The following is a 19,953-nucleotide window of genomic DNA, read 5'->3' as shown; positions in this document are numbered from 1 at the left end:
TGTCTTTTGACCCAAATTACAAAACTGCACAAAATAAATTGAACACATTTAAAGCACACTGCTTTAAGATGTAGAAACACATGCTAATTAGGCATCAGCCCTCTGGAAATTATATCCTGCAAGTCGTTGATCTGTGAATCAAGGCAGATAAGCATATGCTGCTCGCCTCCGATTTTCAAAATAAAAACGAACTATCAAAATGGTTTGGGCACCTCACTGATTATACAAGTTCTTGGCTGAATTGTTCTACTCAATTTGTATCATACACTAATTTGTGCAGCATGCAAATAACCGATTGAATAGTACAGCATCTCAATATGCCAAGCCACATAATTCATGCCTTTCAACATGGTTTAACTGTCAGAGTTATGTTTTATATTTTAGAAACAAGTATATCTCTTATTGCATTTGAACTGACAGGGTAATCTTTTCCTGGGGCAAAAGTATTCTGCTGTAAAACCAGCTTGTCATCTCAAAGCATATTTAAATAGTTTTACTATAACTTGATATGCCCTGACAGTATAATTTAAATAACAACTTCCACTTATAAAACACCTTTAACACAGCAAAAATAAGTGCAAAGGCTCTTCATGAGACATTTATCAAACGAACCAAAGAATGATCCCAAGCCACATAATGAGATATTCGGGTGGATGATGAAAAACCCAGCAAAGAGTAGGTTTTAAAGCAGCAAGGCAGAGAGGTTTAGGGATGGAATTTCAGAGCTTAGGGTCATGGCATTTGAGGATACAGCTTTTAATGGGGAAGCAATTATATCTGAGAATGAGCTAAAAGGCCAATATCAGAGTGCTCATTTTAGAGAGTTACAAGGCTGAAGAAGATTTGTGATTGGGAGAGGTGAAGCTATGGATCGAGGCCTTGGATTTTTCGTTTCAATTACTACCTTTGCAAAAATAAATTAATTTAAACTATTCAACAGGTATTTTATCAGTGGAGGAATTAGTCATTGAGAAATTACTGTCTGGAACTTCTTTCACAGTGCAATGTTTTTGTATATTATGCAAAGGAATATAGTCTTTTATTGTACATCTGAAGTGTGGCAATGATGTGGACTACTCACACAGAAGCTGGTCTCAACAACGACATTTGAGCTTGCTTCTGTGTTACATAAAGGAAGCAAACTCCACTGTTCCATAACTGTTTTTCTGTGACATGGGCAAAGTTTTAAGAATCCTTAATGTTCGTTCCCACTCACTCGCTAGTACCATTGAATGGACCCTCAAGTGTTTCCCCAATCCTTTCCCCTCACATCATCAAACCTGGGGAAAATTGCACCCTGAAGCCTTGGGCCTAATATTCAATAGAATATTACTATTGGGGATGAGGGTGGGTAACACACAGAAATGGTGGCGATTCCCCATGCAGGCCTGGTTTAGAACAGTACAGCACAGAACAGGCCCTTCGGCTCACAATGTCTGTGCCAAACTCGATGCCAAATTAAACTAATTCTCTTCTGCCTGTACATAATCCACATCCCTCCATTTCCCTCATATTCATGTCAAAATCAAAGTTGAGTTTATTGTCTTCTGCACAAGTACATGTATGCACAGGTGCAATGAAAAATTAGCGTAACAGCATCACAAGCACATAGTATCATATAAGCAGCATTCACAAGAAAAACATAAATTAAACATAAATTATACACAATTTTTACAAGAAAGAACACAATTAGAACAAAAAAAAAGTGTCTATCTAACAGCCTCTTAAATACCACTTTTTCCATCTGCTTCCACCATTCCCCCTGGCAGCCCGTTCCAGGCACTTATCACTCTCTGTGTAAAAAACTTACCCTGCACATCTCCTTTAAACTTTTCCCCTCTCACCTTAAATGCACATCCTCTAGTATTTAATACACATTCTCTAGTACTTTAAATGAGCTTAATGAGCTGTTTGAACCTTTGAAAGATTTCTAGGTCAATATCAGAAACATTAAATAAAACAATATTGTTCTGATGCAGGGTTTCGACCTGAAACAGTGACAATTCCTCCCCCCTCCCCATCACAGATGCTGCTCGACCTGTTGAGTTACTCCTGCAGATTGTTTGTTACTCCATATTCTAGCATCTGCAGTCTCTTGTGTCTCAAGTTTTGTAGTTGGAGTATTAGAAATTTGCCTTCAGAATTAAAAACTGGCAATGATAAAAGCGTGGACTGTTAGATGCACACACTCATTTGGCATGTACCCTTTATATTAGATTGTCCTTCCCAGTTCAGCACTGTGGCATATCAGGGTGGCATGGTGGGGCAGTGGTTTGTATCACAGCTCCAAGCACTTGTCCTCGATCTTGACCATGGGTGCTATCTGTGTAGAGTTTGTACTTTCATCATGGATTTCCTCTGGGAGGGGTCAGATTTCCTTCCATATCCCAAAGACGTGCTGGTATGTTAGCTGGCGACCACAAATTACCCTTTAGTGTAGGTTATTGGCAAAAAGAATTAAAGGGTAGTTGATGGGCTTGTGTGCAAGAATAATTTGCAGGTGTATAGGGAAATAAGGAGTGGGGAACTAATGGGATTGTTCCCCTGGGAGCTGACAATGGATGCAAAATGCCAAATAGCCTCCTTTTATGTTGTTTTAGGCATAAGGTAAGAAATGTTAATCCCAATTTCAGATCAGCCATTATCTTATTGAATGGTGGAGCAGGTTTGAGGAGCCAACTGGCCTACTCCTGCTTTTGTTTCATATATTCCAATATTCTCATCAAGTGCCTTGGGATGATTTACCATAATAAAAACACTATTTAGATCAAAGTTGTTTTTGATACAACGAGTACACTAAATTATCATTGACAAAGACTTCTAATTATTCAAATTTACTGTCATAAGTGCACAATGTCTTTTACCTCACTGGCATTTAACTCCTATCAGTTCCTGACTAGGACAGTAGGGACCTTCCTTTGATTCCCACTGCAGGCAGCTCATTGTGTACATCCCATCTGTTACTCATTGTAGAGTTATTTTTCCATAAATATTAGCCTTTCCAATGATAATAACCTCAAGTCCTTTTTTTTATTGCTGTAATATCCTTTTTCCTGTATTTAGACTGTATACCTTCCTAAAATACTAAAGGAGATGAGAGTGGGAATTTAAAATGCTCTGGCTAGAGTTACGGGTTAGGAAAGAATGATCTGATACTGGTGAGGTCTCTAACTACTAGAAGCAAGCAACAGTAATACCTACACTAAAAAATGCTTGTTTTTCCTCTGTGAACCACTTCTTGCTCCTGAATTCTCTCGTATCTCATAACAAAAATTTAAAGTACAGTGGGGCCAGATCACTGTTCAATGCTCATGTGACTCCCTCTTATTATTGAGACAGGATTTCCTCCTTTGAAGGCAAGTAGCAGTGGGGTGTCAATCTCAGTGTAATACTAATCTAATTTTTTGGATAAAGGCATCCAGAGCAGAATTCTCACATTAAATGTACCCCACCACTTAATGCACATAATAGAAATTAGGTGGCACTGCAAAAATTATGGGGATGCAAGAGGCAGCAGAAAACCCATGGCAATGCACACACACTAAAGATAGAAATATACATTGTTTTGAACACTTCAACAGAGTGTAGTGATGCATAAAAATGACTGTGCTTGTTTGAGGGACAGAAAACCCTTCTTAGGTTCTTTCCCTCTATCAGGAGAACAAGCCTGTGATCACAGCTACTCACACAGCCATTATCGAATGGTTTCTGGGAGAAGCATGCCAATTACATGGCTATTAATACGAATAGGTAGAAGAACATCCAGAAGAGACAGAGGGCAGGATTTGGCCTTATCGTACCATTTTTTTGTGTAATCCGGCTTGATTTGGGGCATGGTAATGAAGTAAATCCAGCTCTTATTGTACTAATATGGATATGCAGTTGTTTTAATACTGTTATGATGGTATATATTAATGACGAGCTACAATACATACCTTTAGTTATTTCTCCATCATTTTGGAGCATGCATATATTCTATTATTTTTCTTCTATTTTACTGTATTTGCTACTACTTTTTTTTACAACTGATCAGGTCACTTGAAAGCTTATTGCTTATCCTTATTTACCTATTAAGACTTGATTAACATGCACATCACTGCAACAATATTACCTGCAGTTTAAATGAGATTTTTAAAATGCAACTTAAAGTATCAAGGATCCAAACATCAGTGCCTGTGAGTTGCAAAATGTCCCAACCAAAATTCATCCAATGAACAACATCAACAATGCAGATTAGGTGGTCAATTGACTGTGAAGCGTTTTGCGGCATTCAAAGCTTTAAAAAAAGCTCGGGATAATATTTCTATATTAGCAACTACCAGTTGCTCATCTTTTTCTAAATATTTCATCCATTGTCAGAGTTTCGATCATTGGAAACTTTTGGTTTGGAGATCAAGGACAAGCTGCCTATAACTTGCAGACTGCTAAAATGACGAACTTTTTGAAAGAGAAAAAAATGTAAATATTTCAGAGAGAACGGCAGCAACCCGCAGATGGTGATGTGTGTAATAAAGAAGAATGAGTAATTTTATAAAACTCGAGCATTCTTTGAGCTCCGAAACAAAACAGAAAATGATGTTGAGCATGCCCAAAGTTTCTGGAGGAAAACATTGAGGAGGGAGCGCGGAGCCGGGGCCAATCCTGCGGCGGCGCTTCCGCCGGCCGCCGACACGTGGGTGCCGATGCTGCTCCGGAGTGGCGGCGGGCGGCAGGAAAGGGCGGGGGCAGGCGGCAGCGAGAGGCCGAGCCCCCAGGAATGAATGAGAGCAGAGCAGAGCGGCGAGAGGCCCGCTCGGACACGGGTTTCCCAGTCGGGGGCTCGGCGCTGGTGATCGGCGCAGGGAGTGGGAAGCGGCTGCGGGTTTAGGTTTTTCCCTCTTCTCCCTTCCCTCCTCCTCTTCTCCGCAGTGGCCGGGATGCGCCGCTACCCTGCGCCCGGGCCGTGAGGGAGAGCAGGGCGGATGAGGAGCGGGCCCCGGCCGCCTGCCGCCGGCTGTTGGTAGGAGCGCAGGGCCTGGCCACCGCGGCCTGACTCACCCGGGGACCCAGCCCGCCACGGCCCCTCTCCCTCAGTGATGTGGAGGGCGAGCGTCTCCCCACAGCGACGTGCGGAGCATGGAAACTCGCGACGCCCCAAAAGGTACAAACCGTGAGGAGCGGCCGGCGGCGGCGTCGAGTGGTGGTGCCGCCGCCGCCACCACCACCACCGCCGCCGTGCCGAGGCCGCCCGGCCTGCTGTGGGAGCCTAAGTACAGCCTGGTGCAGGAGGTAGGCCGGGGCAGCTACGGCGTGGTGTACGAGGCGGTGGTGAGGAAGAGCGGCGCCCGGGTGGCCATCAAGAAGATCCGCTGCGACGCCCCGGAGAACGTGGAGCTGGCCCTGTCCGAGTTCTGGGCGCTGACCAGCCTCAAGCGGCAACACGAGAACGTGATCCAGTTCGAGGAGTGCGTGCTCCAGCGCAACGGCATGGCCCAGAAGATGAGCCACGGCAACAAGCGCTCCGAGTTCTACCTGCGCCTGGTCGAGACCTCGCTGAAGGGCGAGCGCATCCTGGGCGCCGGCGAGCCCTGCTACCTGTGGTTCGTCATGGAGTTCTGCAACGGCGGCGACCTCAACCAGTACGTGCTGTCGCGCAGGCCCGACTCGGCCGTCAACACCAGCTTCATGCTCCAGCTGACCAGCGCCATCGCTTTTTTGCACAAGAACCACATCGTCCACCGGGACCTCAAGCCCGACAACATCTTGATCTCCGAGAAGTCGGGGGTTCCCATTCTCAAAGTGGCCGATTTCGGCCTCAGTAAAGTCTGCGTCGTGGGCGGTGGAGCGGCGAATAACAAAAACGTGAACGTCAACAAATGCTGGTTGTCTTCGGCCTGTGGCTCTGATTTCTACATGGCCCCGGAGGTCTGGGAAGGACACTACACAGCTAAAGCGGATATATTTGCTTTGGGAATCATTATATGGGCCATGATTGAACGTATAACTTTCATTGACGCCGAGACTAAGAAAGAACTGCTTGGGACCTACGTTAGGCAGGGCAGTGAGATTGTACCTGTAGGGGAAGCATTGCTAGAAAACCCAAAGATGGAACTACATATCCCGCAGAAAAGGAGAACTTTCATGTCTGAAGGGATCAAGCAACTAATTAAAGATATGTTGGCTGCTAATCCACAGGATCGCCCAGACGCCTTTGAGTTAGAAACTAGGATGGATCAGGTCATTTGTGCTGCATAAATTATCTATTGTACAATGGAAACTTGTAAAAGGTATACATTAAGCAAATTATTGATTATGTAGGTTTGTGGCTAAAGTAATTGTATATACCAGTCTCTATCTGGTATATGGGGTTGCTTCCTGTTTATAAATTCCTACTTCCTTCCTTCAGGTTTTGAATATACCATGTCTTAAGCACTTAAAAGCAACTCCATTTGGTCAAATTTTAATTCTCACTACTACCAATGTTTTGTAAATCTTAGTAACACCACCTAAAACTTCTTTCCTCTTCAGGACAGAAGAATGAAGGTGTGTTCAGATTAAGTTTTCTTACTCTAAAACAAGCAATGTTTTGGAGACTACTTGAGCCTTTCAGGTTTTAAAAAAAAACTTGGGGTTTATCTAACCCATTAATCATGAAAATGTTGATTTGTTAATACAAAACATTCTGATTTTTCCACACCATGCATGTTTAATGACTTGAGGAGCAATGCCAGAAAGTCTAGAAAAGAGGGGGGGGGTAGGAACAAGTGAGATTATTCCAGAAAAGAAATTACATTAATGTTTGACACAGTAACTCAAGGCAACTATGAATGCTTGGACTTCGTCCTTGGTCTTAATTGGACACCTGTGGTCGTATCATTGTTTTTAAATAAAGTTGGAAACAGACACTTTAGTATTGTCATTTAAACTGTCTGTTTTACCAAAGAGTACAGTTTGGTTCAGTATTCTGGACTGCCACTGCTGTGAATCAAATCTGTTAGGGAAATAGACTAAATACTGAAAAACACTTGAGTTGAGGAATATTTGTGGAGATTTAGGTTAATAACTGTTCATTTGAATTGTTGATTTATTGTCACATTTTGTTTCAAAATATAGTGCATTTAAAAACTCTTCCCCAGTTAAAGTCCTCTTTGGTCTAGTTACTTTTCTGAATCTCACCTATCTTGAAACAGAGAATGTTAACATTTCAGTAGGTCAGGCAGCACCTATCCAATGAAAAATAATTAACTTTTTGGGTTGTAATTGCTTCATCAGAACTGGTAAAAAGAGAGAAGTTAGTTTCAAGCCACAGAGAGGGCTTCGTTTACAATGTTCTTGTTAAATTCAAAGGGTGCTCATGACAGCACCTCACCTTTCAACTACATTCTTTTTCAGGATTCCAGGTTCTCCTTAATCCATCTTTAGTTTTTGTACCCAGCCCATACTGCCCTCCTTGTGCCAGTTCTCTTTCCTGCCTACCGTTCGATCATTGTTTTCGTTTTATTCTCCTAGTTTGCAAATTTTAAATCCCTGTTTTATTTTGAACTTATTCCAGGTTTTACAGCAAAGTCAATGACCTGAAACATTAGCGTATCTCTCTCCACAGATGCTGCCTTGGTTTGCTATTTCCATTATGTGCTGTTTTTATTTCAGATGTTCACTATTTTCAGTACTCTATTGATGCCTAAATTTTGCCATTGATGAAATGAACATTAACCTTGAAATGTTAAAACTGATTTTTCTCTCCACAGATACTGCCTGATTTGTTATGTATTTCCTATTCTTCCTCTGCTTTCCAACCACCCCCCCCCTCCCCACACACACACCACAACATCCTCCTTTTCCCCCTATCATCTTATACTTCTGAAGACTAATTTATTTAGGAGGGGAAAATACAATTTTAGTGGACAAAATCTGGAGTAACTTTAAATTATATCTTTTGCTGTAAATTTTATCTTTTAGAGTTGTTAAAATGGGGAAATTGCTAGTTTGAGTCAATTAATGATCATGCATCAGGTGGTAAATATTTGTTGTTTGGGGTGCAGGATGGGGATTTGTGTATCTGTAAAATTCACTTGGAATTTGTACAAATCCACTTGTACAAAATTTTATTGGAGCAGGCTCGCGGGCTTACTAAATATTTGCATGCAAGCAAGAAGATCTTTCAGTATCAATGGGAATACACTAATATCTCACTTGGTACTGTCTGATTCTTTGCCCTATAAAAACTACTTGCACTGTTTGCTGGGAACCTGGTCCGTGCCTTGTGCTTTGCTACACTGGGAACCACCTTCCTTCATTTCTGTGTCAGGAGTGTGGTCTGTATCCTTGTATCCTCTGGCAATCTTGCAGTGATGAATTGCTCACAGCTTGGCGTGGAGAGTTTGTCTGAGTGCTGGTGTTGAGCAAGCTGGGGCAAATGATGTGATCGCTCAGCACTAACATGATGGTCTCAGCTGTGCCCTCACTGGCACAGTGAGAATAGGAAATTGTTGGGTATTGGTAGTGCCTGCTCCATCTTTTGACAGACTTAGTCTTGTTCATCTCCTCCTGTTGGACGTGATGGAAGCTGTTATCTCCTGCTCCTCAGTCAAGCTTATTATCATGGAGAAATCCCTCAGCTGGGGCAACTGTGCAGCCAAACACAAGGTAGACGATGGCTTCCATCACGTCCCACAGGATCTGAGCAATCTGTCGGTGCATGGAACAGCCACCACTAGTGTCTGGCAATGGCACGCCTTTAAGCATTGAATAGTTGTATGATTTGTTCCAACCTGCTTAACAGCAGCCCAGGCAGGCAAACTTTTCCACACCGAGCCATGGGCAGTTCATTGCTGGATTTGCAGTAGTGGGTAGAGCACAGGTTTACAGCAGGTTCCACACACAGCCTATATTAGTGCTGATTCCATTTGTGCTCTCCTTCCTTGGAACAAATTCGGAGCGCTAGATAAGGTACCGGTTTACATTATCTTAAAGAAGATAGCACCTCACCATGAAATTTGAAGAAAATTCTTCTCTCCAACTACAAAATGTATAAACAAGAATGATCATTTTAGTGAAGGAAGATGGGAATCTGAATTTGTTCCACAGTATTTAATCTGAATGTGTGGAGATCCTTTTCCTCAGATGGGGGAATACGATTTTAGTTTTCAGTTTCACTTTGGCTTTTTGCACTGTGACCTATAGCAATATCCAACACTTGTTTTACTTTCATTTCCATTAGTGGAGGTTGGATGATTTTCTGTAGGTCATTGTGCTTAAATTAAACACAATAAGGGAAAAGTTCAATAAGGAAATTTAGTTTTTTTGAAAGAAAAGTTCAGATAATTGGGTATATGGCTGTCATGAAAATTTGACATAACTGTAAAGTTGATGATTGTCACAGAACATTTAGTTGTGATCAAAACTAAAATGGTAAAGAATTATCCTTCAAGTAAATTTGAGGTTTAAATAGTTGTTTCAAACTTATCAGGAACAAGTTAATATCTGTACCATTTGATATTGTCTCTTTGACCACCTTAAGCTGAGGACACTCAAATTTTCATGTCTTCCTGAATTTATTACTACACCTATACCCACCATTTTGATTGGCTTGTGAGCATAGTAGCTTGTGTTCATAGCATCTGTTTAATGTACTGAAACCTCCCAAGGCACATCATAGAATAATTAAATAAAAGTTGACACTGGGCCGTGTGAACAGAATAAATTTTTGAGTGTTTATTTTTTTTTTGGAGGCTGATGAAATTCAAATATTTGAAATCTTTAAACAATTAATATTAATACTCCAGTTTTCTAACTGGATAAAACTAGATGCTGATGTAATTCTGGCAGATGCAATGTTGATGGCATTTTGGTATAAAGCTAGGGAGCTGTGCTAGCCTTGCAGGATCTAAAACCTGTGTTCCTTTTCAGGATCTTGCAAGTTGATGTTGAGTATTCATTTTTTTTTTGTGCACTTCCATGCATGCCATATGCATTTCTTAAGGACCAAAGATGTAGGAAGATCTGGTCCTTTGAGTTGCCTAGCCATTCAACAGTCATAGCTGATCTTCCACTTTGGTGCCGCCTTCTAGCACTGTTCCCATGTCCCTCGATTCCCTTAAAATCCAGAAATCTAAGAATGTATTTTGAATGAATACAATGACTGAGCCTCAAATGCTCCAAGGTGAAGAAAACCAAAGCTTCAGCACCCTCCGAAGAAATTTCTCCTCACCTCAGCCCTAAGTGGCCTGTCTTTTCCAAAACTGGTCCCTCTCCTAGAATTCCGAGCCAGGAGAAAAGTTATTGTTTTGATTACAAGTGATACTATGGGATCAAATGCACACAATCCGTGCTATCCACAGGTTCGTTACTTGAGGTAAGCACTGGGCCCCACCTTGAATTTTTTCTTCTGAAGAATCGTGTCTGTAGAAATGTGTTCATAACATCTGTTTAATGTACTAAGTTCTTCCAAGGCATATCGTAGAGGAACCGATCATTGTATAAATATGGTTTCCAGATCACTTACCAAGTAGCTGTCTGATGTGCGCTGTTCTTGTAGATACTGGTCTTTGTTGACAGATGCACTATGTGATTTCCAAACTGATCACTAAGCTTCAAAATATTCAGTGGAAGTAGTTTGTTAGATAATGATTTCTCTTAAATGTTTAAATATTTTAACACATTAATGCTCTAATAGCATTAATGTGCATTATAGGGCATATTTGTACAAGTGGGTGAATTGGGTACAAAAGAATGCCTTGAATAACAAAATGAATAGCTTCATGAGAAGTTTGCTCCATCCCTCCATGGGTATCGAAGACTTGATCTTTCATAGTATGTCTGGTCATCTTTTGGCAAATGGCAGGTGCTTTGCCAAAGAAGATAGCTAATGCAATTTTACAAATGTGCAAGGTATTGCTACACAAATCTCTCTTCCCAAGAGATGTTGAAGGTAGAATCTTAAAATATCAGCACAGTTGTGATCTGTATTTTTTTATGAAAACCGATCTTTTCCCATTCATAAATTCATTCCTTTTAGTTATTCAATCAATGGAAATCCTTTTTTGGGGTTCATCATGATATACCTGTTCATTGAGCTAAATCTTGGCTTATGTGGTTGACCTGCATTTGTACTTGCCTGTTCCAGAGTGGAGGTTCTTCCTTGCAGTTTAAGCATCCAGGACTCTCAGACATGGTCTGAGCAATGGCAGGATCACCAGCAGCATAGTGGGGATGCTCTGCCTTTAAATGCTGCTGGAAGTTTGCATGGCTTTGCTGGCTCTGAAGGATTTAAGTTTTTAAATGTCTTTGTCATTGCAGATGTTGAAAAGCTGTTGAATTTAAAAAAAAACTCTAAAAGCATATTATGGAACAAAGTGAAATTTCAAAGACATCATACTTACACTATCTTCTAATTTGCAGTCCTACACTTATTGGAGAGGTCTAACCTGGTGCAAGTTCTGACACTTATTTTCCCATCGTAAATGCTGGGGAAACTCTTAAGTCTGTCTTCGCTGTTGGTCTTCTGCATGAAGTCCAGCAGAGGAGCAAACTCTCAAATTTAGTGTCACAGATCTGTCGGTACTGGGCTTCTAGTGCATTTCTAGAATTTCTAGACTTGGTGCTGTTTAAATGCATTCAGAACCATTTGCTTTTGCTGACAAGATCTGGCCCACCATTTGAACACCAGATTTCCTCTTGATCACAATTTTAATTAAATTATTTACTTTTATAACATCAAGTAATGACTTTAAATCTTTGTTTCCATCTTGACATTTGCTCTCAAGCAAGGCACCTAAACTTAGCATTCTAATTTGATTTAATTTTATTGTACTGTCTCTAGAAGATTTCTGGCTATTGCATTTAGCCTTTTACTCTAGTGTTACCTGGATTATCCTTTTTAGACAGAGGTAACATTGGCAACCTCTGGCCATCAGCATAAATTAGGTTTAAATGGTTGTGTTCAGCACCTATTATTGTTTTGTCTTAACTTCAGTTTTCAACTTAGAATGCCTAACATTGAGACTTGATAAATTTTCTCTTTGTATACCACCAGTAGTTTGTTGTTGGTGGTTATTTATCTAATTACTGCTCAACTTTTGTACCCTTCCATTCATTTAATTTCCTCTTACGCAAGTTTAGAAGCATTTTCAGTGGATTGAAGCATAACCGGTTTTTGGTAATTTATTAAATGCATAAGGCAAATCTAACTAAAGTGTGTGAATGGAGAACTGATGCAATTACCTTTTTTGTGGGACCCTCTTATCAAATTGTAAACATTGACTTATTTTTGCAGGGAGATTTGCATTAAAACAAGTCTAAATGTGATCCAAGAATTTCTATTGGCTATCCATGTACTTGATGCAAAGCATTTCATAAGGTACCTGTAGATGATACTTGTACCAAGGTTATCTCTATATTGTGAAGATGGCAAATTGCTATATTATGTTAGTAGCTTTTGGGAGTTGTTCTCATCAATCTGTGGACATATCTTGAATTCCAAAAGTTTAAATCATAAGAATGCAAAAGTGCAATTTGTTTTGTTTTCAACAGGGTGGTTGTATTTCTATCTTATTTTTAAGTATGTTTCAGCACTGGCCTCATTACAAAAATCAGTCTTGGGTACTTAATCTCAGTGCCTAACTGGTGAGCAGAACATTTTACATTCTCACGCACAGTTGTGCATCTCTTTAAACAAATAATTCTATAAAGATCTGAGTTTGCAAATGTGAGGATCATGGTAGGTTGAGGCATCTTAATGTGTTTGTCCACAGTTCTTAGCTTGCCATTCAGTTTTTACCCTCAACCTTTCTCTAGCTGTTGAAGAAATATGAAATGCAATGTGTCATAAGGTCATTTGGTACTTTGGTTTGTTGGTGAGCAGGCAAAAGTACAGCAATAATAACACTGGTATTTGAAATTTGATTGTCTTTTGTGTGCTATGCTGATTTGAATAGGCTACACAACATGTTATTCCAGCAGTGACTACCCCTCTTCTTTATTCCATAAATTATGAATATGACAGAACAATTCACCAGTTGTCCTCTGTATATTTGTAACATAATATCTTATTTCTCTTTTGTCTTTATAGCGTACTTTCTTTGGAGCAAATTTCATTTTTTTTTCTTTTAATCTTTTTATTATGACTTCCCATTTGTTTTGGGTACATAAATAGTTCTTGCCCTCTGTCTTTGTTTGATTCTGAATTACCTCATTTTAATCTCTTGTGCCATTACAATGTTTGTAATTCCCGAGAGGAGCCTTGTTTTCTCATGGAAAAAAATCAACTGGAGGTAATTTTCATCTTGAGCAACTTTTGTACTTGATATAGGGGAAAGTGCCACTGCCATGAATCTACTTTACCATTCAGTCAAATCCTACCTAATTTTGCATTTGTATAAAATCAGAAGTTGATGTAATCTATCAGTTTAATTCTGATTTGATCTATACTTTTGGCATACTGTTAAATTATTAGAAGTTTGGAATGAAAAAGATTAATGACCTAACATTTATTAATGACCTTTTTCTTTATCTCGTTGAGTGCAATGATGTGGTGATGCAGAATTAATAAATGCAAATATTTTGCTATATAGGTAAATTTAATGAAGTTCATTGGAGTATCACCTGTCACCAAGAAAACATATGTAAAGGTAAAAATGTCAATGATGAGGTTATGGCTGCTGGTTCAAGATGTACTAGTATATCAAGTAAAATAAGCTTGAACTCTTTTCTCCCTTTTTTCCTCATAATACCAGTCCTTCCTAAAGATGAGCAATTCCAGGTATTGATGCTTTTTGAAGATTCTCATGTAGTGCATTTCCCTTTGACTATATTGTTCACCTTCAACCCTGGTTGCTGCCCTGTTCACCATTTTGACTTGTAATTTCCCCACTGATCCTGTGACTTGCTGATGGCAGTAATTTTCTTACGGGTAGTTGTGGGCACGCAGGTATCTGTTCATACACATGTATGGTAGGAATTACTTGCTACAGCTTTTTACTATTCCTTATTCAATTGTTCTTGCAATGTTCTCTCATACAGGTTTATTTGAGGGTGGGTTACTCTTAATGCTCTGGATTCCAAATCAATTTAAAGGTTGATTAATGGGGAACTCTAGTAATGGGTATCGATAGAAGGTAGATTTTCCTTTGTCTATACTTGAGGTGGATTATACCACCTTAATGTAGTGAATAATAGATAATTGGATGAATGTATATGCAAATAAAGGTTTGATTATTTACCCCTTCAAACCAAGAAAAACTGGCGGGTTCCTTTTCAATAACAACATGTTCTGGTTTCACCGGTTTTTCCAATATTGGCTCTACTTTGGTGATCCAGGAATATTTCCCTGGCTGCTGCCCTTGTTTAGGCCTAATCTCTGACCATTGGAAGGAACTGTTGGTGCTCTATTGTTCCAATATCATAATGTCACGCTGGTGTTTGTTCTTTGTGTTTATTATGCCAGGCTTTACTGATTGCATGATAGCTTACTGGTCTGGAACATTAGTGTCTAATACTTAAGGATAATCTGACCATCTAATGACCTGTTTCGGAAGAGGTAGTCATGATTATATTGTTGGGTCATCTTTGGGTTTGCATCTGAGTTATTTGTGTAAAGAACTGCTTTGTATTGTTTGGAAATATGAAAACAAATGCAATGGTAGAGGAATATTCTGAATACCACAGAAGCAAAAAGGAAGCTATGACAAAGAACAGATTTTAAATTGGGATCCCTCCTCAACTAGGTTATTCAGCAATCAACATTTTAAGAGTTCTCTTTGTGGTTGTATTTGAGAATATCTTGGACAATATATTCAATCTAATTTTGTAAACTTTTTTAAATTTCAGGTTGGATAAATTAGAACGCAAGTTTGTTCTCAAGTGGATGGAACTTTTCGTAGAAATTAAGCTCAACAGCTTCCTTATTGTACAAAGTTTGGAGACTTGCTACATTTCGAGCTTCAGTACTAGCTGATGTCAGGACAAGGAAAGCTATGCAATTAAATTGCTAGGATTTTTTTGGGGGAGGGTGGTGAGATGTTGGTGGGAGGACATTTTGGGGGTTTGGGGAAGATGTTGACCATGCAATTAAACCTGTATTTACACTATTTGATTGTACCTTCACTTTATCTGATTAAATGGTGTCCTTGAAGATTTAATTGGGTGGATTGAATTCTTAAAAGTTGTTTGACCCTTGTGTTTGTATTTTTTTTGTAAAGCCATGTGATTGACAAAAATTAGAGCAGTTGCACTTGTCTTCCAGTATGATTTAGTATGATCAGCATAAGTGACCAGAGTGCCTTAAATTATTTTAAATTCATTGATGCTAAATTGAATCTAAGAAACTTTTAGAGTTACGTACTTTCTTTTCCCCCCTCTGTTAATGTATTGGGAGCTGATTCTGATGGTGTGGGTTGAAATGTCTCTGGTAAGCTGAAAACTGAGCAGAAGTTGGCTTGGCCATAAATTCAGTAGCTCCATTGAATTAAAGTTGAATAAACGTAACTTTGGAAATTGAAGGTAAACACTGGTCATCTTGCTCCAGCCTTGCCCCATCACCTCTCCCCACCGCTTCTAAACAATGGAAACTGAAACTGGGTTAGATAGGGTTTTAAGTATTTGGAACTTGAGGATAAAGCAAATAAACCTAATTGCTCTGCAACCATAGTTTAAAAACCACAGCAGTCAATTTTACAGGTCATTGGGATGGCTAATATGGAAAATAGTGTGGTGCATGATTTTCTTGAAGTATGTCAACTTAATCTCAATCCAGTGGTGCAGATTTGAGACTAAACTTTTCCAAATTTTCAGCATTCCTAATTTTCCACCAGTGTCTCTAGAAAAATTGAATGCTGAAATTAAGGTGTGCTAGCCTCTGCATCAGGAATGGACTCTCAATTTTGGTACTATTATCAATTACTGTGCAATAAATGACCTGAAGTTCTTGATGCTGAGACTGTGTATATCAAAGTAGAAAAGCTTAACCCTTGAACCATTCTTTAGTACAAAGAAAAGTATCCGTCTGTTAACTGGTAATTAGAATAAATTGTTTTATTTTTTGCCACTAGCTTGAACACATGGTATGGAGGCTGGCTCTCCAAAGTATTCTGAAGGATTCCCCAATACTAAAGTTGCTACTAGGATAAAAGCTGAGAATTATGAACTAGGATATGCAGGTGCCATGAACATAAGCATCAGCTTAAAATCTGATGATGAACCAATTTGGTGTATTTCTGAAGTTTGGTGATCACATTCTAATTGAATCTCCCACCTTAACATCAAAGGCAGTTCATTATTTTCAAAGTCAGTTGTAATATCAGAATCATCTTGAAAGGCTAAACTTCATGAATTTAATATTGCAGTGTGAAAAGTATTTCTAAACAGCCTTCAAGCTTTGAGCATTGGACTCTAGATGTAACCTAGACAAAATATTTGGAAACCATTTTTTTTAAATTCAAGTTTGTTTAACGTTACCATATGTATATAAACTTAATAGATGGCTTTTTTCTTTCAGCATATAATACCGAGTAATCATTTTGAACAGTTTTCAAGATCAATTGTAAAGTATTTTTTGTCCATAAATAATCTGTAAATATTTGCCTTTTTGAGAAAGTGGCCATTTTTACTTCATATTTCTACAATGAATGTGGTTTGCACTTGGCTTTGCTTAAATTTGTAGCCTAAGCACTGTAATGCATCACTTTAGTAGTGAAGATCTGGAGAAATTTTAAAACACTGGCCATTAGTTACAAAAAAAGTTCTGAATCAAAATTGCCAAGGTGAGGGTTTATTGTTTCCAGAGATTTAAAAAGAATGATCTTAATTTTTCATACATTTCCTTTAATGGATCAGAGAAATTTCAAGGGTATCTTTGGGTGTTGGTTGTACATGCAGGTTTTCTCCTAAATTTGGGGATTCAAGGTTTAACTTTGTTCACTACTACAAGTTAGCCATAGCTGCATATATTAAATGAAGTGTTAATTTATTTCTTGAAAACTTAGCATTGTTAAATTTATATTACTTAAGAATGCTCCTCTATTTAAAATCCACATGATCTAATCCAGTTAGAGGAGAATGCAAGGATATCATTTTAAAGTTTGGAAAAGAGCTGAAACTTGCAGAATTATTTAATTATTATTGTCGTAATTGGAATCCTTAATCTGTAAATTGAGTCTATAACCTAAGTATTTCTATATATGTAGCTGATTAAACCTGCACCAAATGATACTGATTTGCAGTGACGGATTTCCAAATGCTATTTCCCCATCCACCCCCCCCCCTCAGTTTGGGCAGGTAAAATGGGTACTTGCTGATATGTGAAAAATTTTATAATTGACAGTAAGACTCACTTTGTCCCTTGAACAGTATTTTATGCTGAATGTACTTTGGGTATCTGTAATGTTCTGTTGCATATTTAGTGTGCTAGAACTTGGAAAGTTATTTAAAGGAAAAAATAGTTCTTGTGTTCTCCAATAATTCCTAGAGCTGAAAGATATCCTACTCTAAGAACATTTGTAGGGTTCAAGGCATATTTCTCTAAGATTTAAAAAAAACAATTGCAAAACTACCAAAATATATCTTTATAAAAAATCTTTTTCTAAAGCCAAGAATACTCAAAACTTTGACTTTTAAGGTGAGTTAATATAGTTTTGAATGACCTTGTCTACAGGTTCAATGTGACCATTAGAACATCGGGAAGTAAGCCAAATTTCAAATATAATTGGAGGCTTAATTGGAAAAAAGATGTGAAATGTATATTGAAACTAAACCATTGCTCCTGCTAATGGGAAGAACATCTCAGTGACTAATGTTTTTGCCCAACTTGCATTAATTACAAGGTGATTGACCATCAGACATAAATGTATTTGCTTTTCCTTTTGCCATGCAAATTTAATGTCCTTCCTGTAGTTTTAGCAATTGCTGTTTAAGTTGCTCAGTATGACAGAATGTGGCTTTGATATTGAAGGAAGATGGCACTTGCATATTGAGACCAAATCCAAACTGAAGATCTTCAGAGTTGCAGTGCTTGTTAATCTATGAATGAACATGTCATAGTTCGATGTAATGAGTGCTGTCCTCTACCATTTAGCTTGTGTAACCGTGTGGACGTGTTGCAACAAATCTTCGTTTTGCAATCTCAGCAGCTGAAATACACAAAAAAAAACTTGTCTGTAGATGAGCTACTCTTTTCAAAGTTACTTGGGAATGTGACTCTGGAAATAAATGGGAGGGAAGAAAATGAGGGAACAGATTCTGTGAGCATTTTGTACAAGGACAGTGCTGGTTGTGACTGTGAGCATTTGGGACATGTTTACTGAAGCGTTTTATGTGGTTTACAGAAGGATTTGCTTCAAGAGAATCCTCGTTTGTTTCTACCTCGTATTCAGGGTGTCACCCAAGTCTTGCTGGATGATGTAACACTGCTTGTTCTCTGTATGGTTGATTTTTGCAAATACATTAAATTGTCTCCAAGAATCTTTATAATTCTATGCAAATTTTTTGTATTCCAATTTGAAACACTGTAATACCATAATATCTTTATGTTGGTCCCTCTGCATGGAACACAAACATTGTGGACCAATATTGAGTGTTGTTTGATTTTTTTTTGTATTTAACATGATTTGTAGTTTGGACTGGAGCCATTTGAATCTTCAAATGTTGTGTCTTGGGAAGAAATTTTGACATTTGTTATTTCAGCAATAAAGGGTTTTGAAATGTCATTTTGAGCTGATTGTTTTAATTTGAGTTTAATTTCTTCCCTTTTTAAAGCTCTAACTTCAAGGAATCAAAATATTCTGTTTGAGATTTATTGAAGCAGCATCTATTTATACATTTCTAGTGTGTATTAAGCATTTTGCTGCACAGGGTCTTTAATTTTGGCCTATAAGCAAGATGACTTTTGAACTACTTGCCATATGTAGACCTTTTTTCCTATGGCCATCCACTTGATTTTCAATCTCTTTTTGGTTAGGAAATTATATTCCCATATGTCAGAGTAGTATTTTCAGCCTTCTCTCTGAATAATGAAATTCTCCAGCAATCCTTGCAGTTGTTTGGCATATGATGAAGTTAAATCTCATTTGGCACTGAGATTTTTATATAATTGTGTTCAGAAACTAGAAGAAAATCTGCTGTCACTACCCTTTTTAAAATGTATAACTTACCCAATGGCTCAATTTACAATTTAAATGGCAGTGCTTGCATGCAAGTGATGTCTGAGCTATTTACTGCAGGGTAAAATACAGTTGTCACAAGTGTGGACAGAACTGTAAAATAAACTGGATGTGATAGAGTACTGAAACTAGTTCCATATTTGAAATAAGAAAGCAAATTGCAAACTTGTGGAACTGTTGGTGATTAATGGCTAAGGTTGTGGAAATTGTTCATCTTTTCTCTGTTGATAAAGATGGAGGACTAATGCAGAGACATGAAGGATGCAAGTCTTTTTTAAACTAGTCTCTTAGACCTCCTCTGGCACATCTAGCTTTGTGACCCTCGTGTTGGATGTCCACCATGGATGTTCAATCTCTCCATACCTTCTATGAGACAATCCAAATAGATATGACCACTGAGAAAAACTGAAATACTGGGTGTGTATTTAAAAAGTAAAAACACGTGCTGTTAGTAAATTGTCACAAGACCTCTTCACCCAGTGTTTTTAAAAAGGAAATAGTGTAACCAAGACTCGGTTTTAAAAGTACACTCATTTGTGTTGACTTTTGATTTATCCACAACGGATATGCTACATATCTTTTTATAGATGTTTCTTCTGTCTCGTACTTATCTACTCTTCATGTAAAAAAAAAGTACTATTGTCTTCATTTCCAGATTTATGCCATCTGCAAATTTTGAGATGGTGACCTTTGTTACTCTATAAATATATCAGGGAAAGCAGTGGTCCTCTGCAAAGCTATGAGAAACACCACCATTTACCTTCCAACATACTAAAGAGCAACTTTCTTTTGTGCTGTCATTTCCCATTCTGTATTGTGGGCT

General features: G+C 38.5%; 1 protein-coding gene across 1 annotated transcript; it reads left to right on the top strand.

Annotated features, from left to right (window-relative positions):
• The first annotated feature begins 4,715 nt into the window (after nt 1-4,715).
• Nucleotides 4,716-18,676, top strand: LOC127578921 (serine/threonine-protein kinase 35-like). The gene is made up of 2 exons (XM_052031497.1): nt 4,716-6,266; nt 14,806-18,676. Exon 1 carries the CDS (start codon nt 5,116-5,118, stop codon nt 6,232-6,234), a length of 1,119 nt encoding a protein of 372 aa, XP_051887457.1. The 5' UTR covers nt 4,716-5,115; the 3' UTR covers nt 6,235-6,266; nt 14,806-18,676.
• The last annotated feature ends 1,277 nt before the right edge of the window (nt 18,677-19,953 follow it).

This window comes from Pristis pectinata, chromosome 16 (assembly GCF_009764475.1).
Source record: "Pristis pectinata isolate sPriPec2 chromosome 16, sPriPec2.1.pri, whole genome shotgun sequence".
NCBI lineage: Eukaryota > Metazoa > Chordata > Chondrichthyes > Rhinopristiformes > Pristidae > Pristis > Pristis pectinata.
Note: the sequence above shows the minus strand (reverse complement) of the source record. Positions and strands in the feature narration are given on the sequence as shown.

Excerpts from the sequence above, each read along its gene's own strand:
- LOC127578921 (XM_052031497.1), top strand. The coding sequence starts at position 5,116 with ATGGAAACTCGCGACGCCCCAAAAGGTACAAACCGTGAGGAGCGGCCG.